General features: G+C 46.0%; 1 protein-coding gene across 1 annotated transcript in view; it reads right to left on the reverse strand.

The window, feature by feature from the left end:
- The window catches only part of PITRM1 (pitrilysin metallopeptidase 1), a 206,640-nt gene that overhangs the window by 178,463 nt on the left and 15,438 nt on the right, over window positions 1-12,739 (reverse strand). The window contains exons 3-4 of the mRNA XM_029588546.1: window positions 5,172-5,278; window positions 2,898-3,049 (exon numbers count right to left, since the gene is read on the reverse strand). Coding sequence (XP_029444406.1) covers window positions 2,898-3,049; window positions 5,172-5,278 — 259 coding nt within the window. The remainder of the gene's footprint in view (window positions 1-2,897; window positions 3,050-5,171; window positions 5,279-12,739) is intronic.

Here is a 12,739-nt window from a genome sequence, read left to right on the forward strand (position 1 = left end):
AATAACAGATTCACATCTACCCGTTCTAGACCTCTCATGATTTTAAACACCTCTATCATATCCCCCCTCAGTCGTCTCTTCTCCAAGCTGAAAAGTCCTAACCTCTTTAGTCTTTCCTCATAGGGGAGTTGTTCCATTCCCCTCATCATTTTGGTAGCCCTTCTCTGTACCTTCTCCATCGCAATTATATCTTTTTTGAGATGCGGCGACCAGAATTGTACACAGTATTCAAGGTGCGGTCTCACCATGGAGCGATACAGAGGCATTATGACATTTTCCGTTTTATTCACCATTCCTTTTCTAATAATTCCCAACATTCTGTTTGCTTTTTTGACTACCGCAGCACACTGCACCGACGATTTCAATGTGTTATCCACTATGACAGCTAGATCTCTTTCTTGGGTTGTAGCACCTAATATGGAATCCAACATTGTGTAATTATAGCATGGGTTATTTTTCCCTATATGCATCACCTTGCACTTATCCATATTAAATTTCATCTGCCATTTGGATGCCCAATTTTCCAGTCTCACAAGGTCTTCCTGCAATTTATCACAATCTGCTTGTGATTTAACTACTCTGAACAATTTTGTGTCATCTGCAAATTTGATTATCTCACTCGTCGTATTTCTTTCCAGATCATTTATAAATATATTGAACAGTAAGGGTCCCAATACAGATCCCTGAGGCACTCCACTGTCCACTCCCTTCCACTGAGAAAATTGCCCATTTAATCCTACTCTCTGTTTCCTGTCTTTTAGCCAGTTTGCAATCCTTGAAAGGACATCGCCACCTATCCCATGACTTTTTACTTTTCCTAGAAGCCTCTCATGAGGAACTTTGTCAAACGCCTTCTGAAAATCCAAGTATACTATATCTACCGGTTTACCTTTATCCACATGTTTATTAACTCCTTCAAAAAAGTGAAGCAGATTTGTGAGGCAAGACTTGCCCTGGGTAAAGCCATGCTGACTTTGTTCCATTAAACCATGTCTTTCTATATGTTCTGTGATTTTGATGTTTAGAACACTTTCCACTATTTTTCCTGGCACTGAAGTCTGGCTAACCGGTCTGTAGTTTCCCGGATCGCCCCTGGAGCCCTTTTTAAATATTGGGGTTACATTTGCTATCCTCCAGTCTTCAGGTACAATGGATGATTTTAATGATAAGTTACAAATTTTTACTAATAGGTCTGAAATTTCATTTTTTAGTTCCTTCAGAACTCTGGGGTGTATACCATCCGGTCCAGGTGATTTCCTACTCTTCAGTTTGTCAATCAGGCCTACCACATCTTCTAGGTTCACCGAGATTTGATTCAGTCCATCTGAATCATTACCCATGAAAACCTTCTCCATTACGGGTACCTCCCCAACATCCTCTTCAGTAAACACCGAAGCAAAGAAATCATTTAATCTTTCCGCAATGGCCTTATCTTCTCTAAGTGCCCCTTTAACCCCTCGATCATCTAACGGTCCAACTGACTCCCTCACAGGCTTTCTGCTTCGGATATATTTAAAAAAGTTTTTAGTGTGAGTTTTTGCCTCTACAGCCAACTTCTTTTCAAATTCTCTCTTAGCCTGTCTTGTCAATGTCTTACATTTAACTTGCCAATGTTTATGCTTTATCCTATTTTCTTCTGTTGGATCCTTCTTCCAATTTTGGAATGAAGATCTTTTGGCTAAAATAGCTTCTTTCACCTCCCCTTTTAACCATGCCGGTAATTGTTTTGCCTTCTTTCCACCTTTCTTAATATGTGGAATACATCTGGACTGTGCTTCTAGAATGGTATTTTTTAACAATGACCACGCCTCTTGGACATTTTTTACTTTTGTAGCTGCTCCTTTCAGTTTTTTTCTAACAATTTTTCTCATTTTATCAAAGTTTCCCTTTTGAAAGTTTAACACGAGAGCCTTGGATTTGCACACTGTTCCTTTTCCAGTCATTAAATCAAATTTGATCATATTATGATCACTATTGCCAAGCGGCCCCACCACCGTTACCTCTCTCACCAAGTCCTGTGCTTCACTGAGAATTAGATCTAAAATTGCTCCCTCTCTCGTCGGTTCCTGAACCAATTGCTCCATAAAGCTATCATTTATTCCATCCAGGAACGTTATCTCTCTAGCATGACCCGATGATACATTTACCCAGTCTATATTGGGGTAATTGAAGTCTCCCATTATTACTGCACTACCAATTTGGTTAGCTTCCCTAATTTCTCTTAGCATTTCACTGTCCATCTCACCATCTTGACCAGGTGGACGGTAGTATACCCCTATCACTGTAGTCTTCCCTGACACACAAGGGATTTCTACCCATAAAGATTCAATTTTGTATTTAGTCTCATGCAGGATGTTTATCCTGTTGGACTCTATGCCACCCCGGACATAAAGCGCCACACCTCCTCCCGACTGCTCCTCTCTGTCATTGCGATATAATTTGTACCCCGGTATAGCACTGTCCCATTGGTTATCCTCTTTCCACCATGTCTCTGAGATGCCAATTAAGTCTATGTCATCATTTACTGCTATACATTCTAATTCTCCCATCTTACTTCTTAGACTTCTGGCATTAGCATACAAACATTTCAAAGTTTGTTTTTTGTTTGTATTTTTATTCTAGCACTGTATTTTAGCACTGCACTGATACACCTAACACTTCCTGCACCTTACAGCATACATCTGCACCAATTCTGTAGGGTTTGGTTTTTTGGTTTTTTTTGGTTTGTTTTTTTTAATGTAGAATAAAAGCCACATGGGACTTCCTAAACACATAAAACTGATTCAATTTAGAACCTAAACTAAGATTTCTTAGCTTTGTTCTTCTAAGGCTAAATTGTGCATTCTGCCCATATCCACACCTCACCAGTGTCATAATGCCCATTATCCCACACTTACCCGTGAATGCATTCATAAAAGTGGAAAGCGATCTATTCAGCATTTTAAAGAAAGGATCCCGGCAAGGGTACTTCTGGGAACCAGCGAGCACTGTGTGTTCAAGTACATGCGGGACGCCCGTGCTATTCATTGGAGTTGTGCGAAACTGTACACTGTAGAAAGAGTAATGGATCGACATTTAACCTAAACAGGTTTGATACCAATAGAAAAGTTCAATGTTTATTCTTTAATTAAAAATATGACCAAATGTAATTTTACTGTTGCATCTTCTCAATCCTAGCTGGGGTCCACCTCTGATTTAGGTGGAATTGACACTAAGTAGCATTTCACTAATAAGATTAAAACTATCAAAAACTTTATGAGCACCAATGCCGAACCCAAATATTCAAAACTGTACTTAGCTAAATAAATCCTATTTATCCGGCTAAGTGGTGCCACTGAATACCCTGCTAGGGTCAGCAGATGCCACTTATCCGGCTAAGCATTTAGCAGGATATGTCGGGGGGGGGGGGGAGGGGATGGACAGAATGGGGAGGACTCAAGTTAACTGGACAAATTATCAGAATAACTTTAAGATTAGCCTGGTATATTGAGCAGCAGTGCCCTGCCACTGAATATCCAGCTAACTTAGCCAGGATAAGCGTATCCATGTGACTTGCCAAGCTGCACAGCAGCTCAATACGAACAACTGTCATGACTTGCAAACAGCCAGAATACCAGGCCAAGTACCAATGTCAGTAGGCCTTCGTTTCTTTTTTTTCCTGTGCTGTATCTCTTTTGCACCAGTATAATTAGCTGTGAGTAAAAAAAACTTAAGCACTTTTACTACATACAACATCAGGCTGCAAATGCACCATTTACAGAATCTACACATAAGCAATGCATTTGTATTTCTATGTAGTTCAATGTCAAGGATGTAATTAAGTATCTGTATATAAATGGACTATGGTAAAATGAAGTACAACTCTTAGGAGTGAATTTTCAAAGGCGTTATCCACTTAAAGTAGCATATATGCGTGTAAGTAGTTTTCTCATATATGCTATTTTATAAACATCAAAAATGTGTACATATTTTTGTTTCATGTGCACATTTACCTGCGCGATAGCCTAATTTTAATTTGCCGGCACGCATAAAAACCATGAGATATGCACGTGGCCGGGCTGCACGCACGCCACGGACATTTTCCAAGACCTGCGGCCACACGTGTATCTCCTGGTACGCGCGGAGGAGTCAGCAAACAAAAAAGGGGCAGGGCAAAGAACTGTCCCACTGAAGTGCGTGCCGGCAGCCGGTTGGCCCCCGCAACTTTACTTCCTTTATTGGAGTGGACTGGGAGGGAACTGGGAAAGGCCTAGTTTGTCAGCGCACGTTTATTCAAAACTTTACCCCCTTGCGTGCACGTGCGCGGGTATTGGATTTTATATCATGCACGTGGTGACACGCATTGCTATTCAAAATAAGAGTATGTACATACTTTTTTTTGTTAAGCAGCTTTTCAAGTGGAAGTATCTGCATACACTTTCACTCCTATTTGTGCCGTTTTGGGTTTTTTTTTTAGTTGAAAAAGAGTACTATAAAAGTATATGTATAGTTTGAATCCCTGCTCTAAGCCTGCCCCTGGGAACACCTCCCCATAAGGGAGTACATGTACGTAGGTAGTGGAACTATACATGCACTTTTACCAGCAGAAAGCCCATTTCCATGGGTAAAACGCTGCATTATGCGCAAGAATACCTTTGAAAATTGCTCTCTATGGAGTAATTTTCAAAAGCATTTACATGTATAAATGGGGTTGTGCATGTAAAGTTCTGTGCGGCAGAGATTTCGCACATACTTTTACATGCCTTGAAAGAATAGTTCCTGGGGGCAGGGAAACCATTTATGTGCATTCTTCTGATTTTTGAAAGTATCCACATAAGTGTACACATGCACATTTACACTTGTTCCCAAGCAAGCTTAAAAGTGTGCAAGTATGCGTATCTTCTAATTTTCAAAGTGAACTTACACGTGGAAGTCTGCTTTGAAAACCAGGGCTGAAGTTTGCATATACTTACTGCACGTGGGCTGTTATAAAATTACCCTCCATATGACTGTTAAGAAATTAAACTTCAAAGATAAAACAAACATTTATCCCATCATGTCCCTGCACGCAGAAAGCAAGTGGTTTTCAATGGATTTCATGATTCAAGCCACAAAATTTAAGATGGCATGATGATTCATGCTGTGGAATGGAAGCTTCACAAGATTTCATTTGGTAAGGATACTGTAAGTACCTGAAGAGATTATTGGAATCCTCCCTTGCTAGGTGCAAATATTTGGCTCCTGTGTTGTCATGGCTTAGCTTTACTGTAGTTAGAAAGAGCTCAGGGACACTTGTTACCTGTATGGGAACAATCAGAGGAATCAAATCAGCATCATCATCTATCAGTTTATTTATTAAAATATGTATTGCCTGCTTATATCAATATAAAATCATACATACTATATGCTTAGGGTCCTTCATTTCCAGTTTAAACCGACTTTCACATATAAATTCCCAGATTTTTCCCCACAGGTAACAATCAGTTTAAACTGATATTCACCCTAGTTGTAGAATGATTAAAAAGCTGCTCTCAAGCTGTAGATGAGTGTTTCATGGTCCCCAGCCACTGCTGGAAGCCAGTGTGGGCCAAAGTGCATGCTGTGCTTCAAGTCCTAACCCCACCAGTGAAAGCGCTCACCCTCAGGTGCCGCCCATACTGTGTTTTAACTCCCGCCTCTCCTCATCCACCATGCAGCCAAAGTTCCTGCTGTCTGCCGCCATAAATGCATTTGAAGCAGGCCCTGTCCACCAAAAGCGATTCCCAGCAGGATCCCTAGCCCTGCACAAAAGCAGAAATGCAGTGTTGCAGAGCGCAGGAGCCTCAGTAAGCATGGTGCTGAAGGAGAGAGAAGAAACCTAGAGCCATCGCCAACCAGTAAGGATGAATGCTGTTGTCGGGGAGAAGAGAGGGGCATGCCAAGTAGGAGATTAGGGCAGAGATAGGGGCGCTGCTGAGTGGGTGGGTGGGTGGGAAGAATCTACTTAATATTGTTTTATTGTCCTGGCTTCTGTCCACCAAAATAAACTCCGATATTCAGCCAAATAAGTAATGAATTATTTTTTAAAACGGATTTTCTCCTGTTTTTGTTGCTGTCATAATAAACCCTGATAAATTCCTGGGAAAAATAAAGAACAATTAAAAAACAAAAATGAAGGTCCTTATATATTAGAGATGTGAATCGTGTCCTCGATCGTCTTAACGATCGATTTCGGCTGGGAGGGGGAGGGAATCGTATCGTCGCCGTTTGGATGCTTAGAGTATCGTGAAAATCGTTAAAATCGTGAACAGACACACTAAAACCCCCTAAAACCCACCCCCGACCCTTTAAATTAAATCCCCCACCCTCCCGAACCCCCCCCCCCCCCAATGCCTTAAATTACCTGGGGGTCCAATGGCGGTCCGTAGCTAAATCGGGGGAAGGGGGAGGGCAGGAAAACCGGCACACTAAAACACCCTAAAACCCACCCCCGACCCTTTAAATTAAATCCCCCACCCTCCCGAACCCCCCCCCAAATGCCTTAAATTACCTGGGGGTCCAGCGGCGGTCCGGAACGGTCTCCTGCAATTGAATCGTGTTGTCTTCAGCCGGCGCCATTCTACGCCGCCATTTTGCAAAATGGCGGCGCAAAATGGCGGCGGCCATAGACCAACACGATTCGACTGCAGGAGGTCGTTCCGGACCCCCGCTGGACTTTTGGCAAGTCTTGTGGGGGTCAGGAGGCCCCCCCAAGCTGGCCAAAAGTCCCTGGGGGTCCAGCGGGGGTCCGGGAGCGATTTCCTGCGGCGAATCATTTTCCGTATGGAAAACGATTCGCGTTTGGTCTATGGCCGCCGCCATTTTGCAAAATGGCGGCACAGAATGGCGCCGGCTGAAGACAACACGATTCAATTGCAGGAGACCGTTCCGGACCGCCGCTGGACCCCCAGGTAATTTAAGGCATTTGGGGGGGGTGAGGGAGGGTGAGGGATTTAATTTAAAGGGTCGGGGGTGGGTTTTAGGGTGTTTTAGTGTGCCGGTTTTCCTGCCCTCCCCCTTCCCCCGATTTACGATTTTTTGACGATAAATCGGGGGAATTGGTATTGTATCGTGGCCCTAACGATTTTTGACGATTTAAAATATATCGGACGATATTTTAAATCGTCAAAAAACGATTCACATCCCTACTATATATGCTAAATGTCAAGATATTACAAAATAGGAGTCATGTGATGCAGCAGCTCGGTGAGACTCCTGATCGTTTCTTAAAACATTCTACTTTTGAACATTTATGCGGAGACTCTGCTTAACCTATAGCCAAGGAATCAAGCAAGAGATCAATCCCAGTGGTTTAGGAAAACTATCCTGCCATAAACCAAAGATTTTTAGATCAAAAATTTGAAACCAAAAAGTGAACCATTACAAAATTCAGTGTCAGGGGAAGATAGAGGAAATTCCATCCCAGGACCTACCACCAACATTATAAATTCAACCATCATTTTTATAACAAAGATTACAATTTGGAAAATATGCCTTATTTTATTTATATTCTACTTTTTCAGGCACTTCAAAATGGATTACATGTAGGTGCTAAATGTATTTGTCCCCAGAAGGCATCTAAGGACCCGATTCACTAAGGGTTTTTCCTATAGGCAAAAAAAAATGGGAGAAAAGCCTTCATGATTCTGGCCCTAAGTTTGTACCTGAGGCAATGGTAGATGAAATGACATGCCCAATGTCACAAGGAGCAGCAGTGGGATTTGAACCCTGGGTTACCTACTTCACAGCCTGCTGCTCTAATCATTAGGCTATTTCCCCACCGAACTCAAGTTGCTCAACTTGTTTCATCAGTCCAAGGACATGAAACTAGAACAGATGCAAAGACTCTTTCTTATCTCTAAACCAGCATGCCACGGAAAAGTCACCACAGCCAGACCAGCACCTGGGCTCTGTTCTCAGCACCTCACAGCATCAAGAATTATCAGTGGTGGCTTTTAAAGATTGGAGCTCGTTTCTGAGATGTTCATCCTAGCTGCAGAATGAGCCCTGGAGTGTGCTGATTATTAGGCAGCATGCAGGACATTGACAGCCAGGTCCCGCTTTGTATGGTACACACAATGCCCAAAGCACCTCTTCATCCCCTCTCCTGAGCTTCGTGCTTCCAGCCTCTGCTTATCGACAGACTGATTGAGAAAGGGAAAGCCTGTACTGGGCACTGCTTGTAACTCAATCTGAATGTTCGGAGTACAGAGTAAGGAGCTCTGGCACCCAATGTAAACTAACCGAGTCAGTTTCCATCAAACGGACATTTACCTTCTCTTGTACACCTATATAGAGGGAACTGGCCCACTGATACAAATTCATGAATGTCTCCACCCCTTCTCTTCCTTAATTTTAAAATGTGGAGGAGAGACCGATGGGGCTTTCAGTGCTTTACTTGCTCTTGTTTTGGCCACACAAGTCCTCGCCAAGTCCACACTGCCTGCCTTGTGGAGGCTGGTGTGCTACGACATTTTTGTTAATGCAGTTGTGCCTTGAGCTTGGAAAGGTTGGGAAACACTGCTCTAATCCCTGGCACACAACACTGAAGAGAAATTGTTTTTAATCGGGAAGAGGCAGGAAAATCTCAAAAACTGGAAATCACCAGAATATAAGGAGTTGAGCTTCCTGAAGAGACAAAGGGAATTGAATCATGCAGGTTTCTTAGATAAATGCATCCCAGACACCCTCAGACTCCAGAGCAGAGAAGCTGGTGTAAAGATAGGGGCTAAGGCCTAAAGCACATTAAACTTAAATCTTGGTAGCATGGGCTTGCAAATAGCAAAGTAAAGACCTAGTAGGTCACAGCCATGCAGATGCGCATACATTATCTTTTAACACGATCTGTCCAAACAATGCAAAATACTGGCTGGACCCCATGGTAGTGCCCCATATTCAGTGACAGCAGTAAACACTTATGCACACTAAACATAAAGCAGGTTTTGTATATTGGCTCCTTTACCATATTAATTTCCTCCCCTTTTGATGAGGGTGTTTAAAATCGTATTAAAAAAAAAATACCCTGAATCATGATTATTCCTTTCCTCCTTAGTAACCAACAAGGAAGTTTACATACAAAAATAAACCAACTCTAGGTGTTTGGACCAAACCAAAACTGGTTAAATGCTTCATATATAAAAGCTCTTTACACCTGATCAAATACCTTCTTCTTATATAAACAAAGACTAGATGAGCTGGCACTTGATCTACTTACTGTCAAAGTTTGATATAGATTATTGGGCAAGGTCCATCACTAATAAATCAAGTCTAATCTTTATGGGTAAGCTTTTCCATAGCTTTATCCTTCCTGTTGGTTCAGATCTTGTCATCTGCATTAACTACAAAATAGCAAGACAAGGCATGCACAAGATGGGTTCTTCCTATTAACGTAATAGTAGAATGATAGAATTTGAGAAGAAATGTGTTTTACTGAAAAAAATGTGCACTCAATCTAGTTACTGTCTAGGTTTGATACAGACAGATATATAAAGGAAAATTAGTTTCTTACCTGATAATTTTCGTTCCTGTAGTACCAAGGATCAGTCCAGGACACCTGGGTTGTGACTCCGCACCAGTAGATGGAGACAGACTAAAACTTGTGGGCGGAGCCATATATGCCCCTGTGCCAGTCACAGCCCCTCAGTCCTACGGAATGTCAAAGTAGAACACAACCAGAGAAGTGAACAAAACTAGATACCGCTAACTAACGGGGAAGAAACACCCCTTCTGGAACCGGGCTCTCCAACCGAGAGAGCGAACAAGCGAAACAGAGCAAATCAAAAACACAGAGCGGACTCTCCATTACTTCAGCGCAGCACTGCGGGCGGGATCCTGGACTGATCCTTGGTACTACAGGAACGAAAATTATCAGGTAAGAAACTAATTTTCCTTTCCCTGTACGTACCAGGATCAGTCCAGGACACCTGGGATGTACCAGAGCAACCTACTGAGGGTGGGAAGCAGAGAGTCCCGCTCGGAGAACCCTCTCTCCAAAACCCCCGGAGTCGGTAGCCCGGACATCCAGCCGGTAATGCCGGATAAAAGTATGCAACGACTTCCAGGTGGCCGCCCTACAAATCTCTTGAGGCGACACCTGAGAAGCTTCCGCCCAAGACGCTGCTTGAGATCGAGTCGAGTGAGCCCGCAGCCCCACAGGAAGAGGTTTTCCCCTCACCAAGTACGCCGAACCAATGGCCTCCTTGAGCCAACGAGCGATCGTTGTGCGGGACGCTGCAGCTCCTTTCTTTGGTCCAGAGAACAGGACAAACAGATGATCTGTGACCCGAAACGGATTAGTGACCTCCAGATATCGGAGAAGGGATCTCCGTACGTCAAGTTTCCGTAACTCCCTCTCTTCTGTAACAGAGGAGCCTCCGCACGCAAAAGCGGGCAACTCCACCGATTGATTCACATGAAACGACGAGACCACTTTCGGAAGAAAGGAAGGAACCGTCCGTAAGGAAACCCCCGAATCGGAGATACGCAAGAAAGGTTCCCTACAAGACAGGGCCTGTAACTCGGAAACCCGCCGTGCCGAGGCAATCGCCACCAAGAATGCCGTCTTTAAAGTGAGATCCTTAAGAGTTGCGCGTTTCAAGGGCTCAAACGGCGCCGTGCATAGAGCGGAAAGAACCCAATTGAGGTTCCAAGCCGGACAAGGAAGACGTAACGGGGGGCGAAGGTGCTTAGCACCCCGAAGGAAACGAGCAATATCCGGGTGAAGCGCCAGAGACTTACCTCGCAAACACCCAAGCGCCGCCACTTGGACCCGTAGGGAACTGCACGCCAGACCTTTGGCCAGACCCGCCTGGAGGAACGCCAGAACATCAGAGACGGAAGCCGAAGTGGGGACCACCCCGCGCTGCACGCACCAGTCCTCAAAGACTACCCAGACACAGACGTAAGCCAAAGACGTCGACTGCTTCCTGGAACGCAGCAGCGTGGCCACCACCGCATCTGAATAACCTTTTCTCTTCAGTCGATTCCTCTCAAAAGCCATGCCGCGAGACAGAAGTGATCCGCATCCTCCAAACAGACGGGGCCCTGATGGAGTAGGGCCGCCATTCCCTGGAACCGAAGGGGTGCCGCTACTGCCAGTTGTACGAGGTCTGCGAACCACGGCCGGCGAGGCCACTCCGGTGCCACCAAGATCACGTTGGCCGGATGCAACTCTATGCGCCGTAGAATCTTGCCGATCATCGGCCACGGGGGAAACACGTAGAGCAGCACATCCGTAGGCCAGGGAAGCACCAACGCATCGACGCCTTCTGCCCCCCGCTCTCGACGTCGACTGTAAAATCGCGGGGCCTTCGCGTTGTGCCACGTGGCCATCAGATCCATGTGGGGCACCCCCCACGTTTCGCAAATGAGAAGAAATGCTTCGTCCCCCAGCTCCCACTCTCCGGGATCCAGACGATGCCGGCTGAGATAGTCCGCCTGCACGTTGTCGACTCCCGCTATGTGAGACGCTGCGAGGTTGCTGAGATGTAGCTCCGACCAGGCCATCAAGCGCTGAGCTTCTTCTGCCACCTGGGGGCTCCGTGTCCCCCCCTGCCGGTTGATGTATGCCACGGTGGTCGCATTGTCCGACAACACTCGGACTGCCTTTCCCCGCAGCAATGGTAGAAACGCCTGCAGAGCCAGACGGACCGCCCTGGTCTCTAGGCGATTGATAGACCACTGGGCTTGCGACACTGACCATAGGCCTTGAACTGAGCTCCCTAGGCAGACCGCTCCCCAACCGGAGAGGCTGGCATCCGTGGTCACCACTGTCCAACTGGGCACCAGGAGAGAGACTCCGGCGGAAAGATGACTGGGATCCAGCCACCACCGCAGGCTGGACCTCGCGTGTCCCACTAGAGGAAGCGGTAAATGGAAGTCCTCCGAGACCGGCTTCCAGCGGGAAAGCAAGGATGACTGTAAGGGTCGCAGATGAGCGAACGCCCAGGGAACCAGCGCCAGCGTGGAAGCCATAGACCCCAGGACCGTAAGGTAGTCGCAGACCCGCGGCTGGCGAAGAGACAACAAGCGGTGCACCTGAGCTTGCAGTTTGCCCCTCCTTTCGAGCGACAGAAACACCTTGCCCTGCTTCGTGTCGAAAAGAGCTCCTAGATATTCCAAGGACTGCGTGGGTGTCAGATGACTCTTGCTGAAGTTGACCACCCATCCCAGGGACTGCAACAGATGGAGGACCCTGGCCACCGCCATCCGACACTGATCCTCGGACTTCGCCCGAATCAACCAATCGTCCAGGTAAGGATGGACCAGGAGACCTTCTCGGCGCAGTTGCGCCGCCACCACGACCATCACCTTCGTGAATGTACGAGGGGCCGTTGCGAGCCCAAACGGGAGCGCCCGAAACTGGTAATGCCGGCCCAGAATGCAGAATCTGAGGAAGCGTTGGAACGACGGCTGAATGCCTATGTGAAGATACGCCTCCGTGAGGTCCAGGGAGGCCAGGAACTCGCCTGGCCGGACCGCGGCGATGACTGACCGGATCGTCTCCATTTTGAAGCGAGGAACGCGAAGGCATCGGTTCACCCCTTTGAGATCCAGAATTGGTCGGAACGTGCCGTCCTTCTTTGGTACGATGAAGTAAATGGAGTAACGGCCTTTGCCGTGCTGGCCGGAACGGGGGAGATGGCTCCCAAGTCCTCTAGGCGGCGGATGGTGTCTAGCACCGCCGCCTTCTTCTCGGGAGCCTTGCAGGGTGACACAAGGAACTTGTCCACTGGAGTGCGAG

Source organism: Rhinatrema bivittatum, chromosome 2 (assembly GCF_901001135.1).
Source record: "Rhinatrema bivittatum chromosome 2, aRhiBiv1.1, whole genome shotgun sequence".
Lineage (NCBI taxonomy): Eukaryota > Metazoa > Chordata > Amphibia > Gymnophiona > Rhinatrematidae > Rhinatrema > Rhinatrema bivittatum.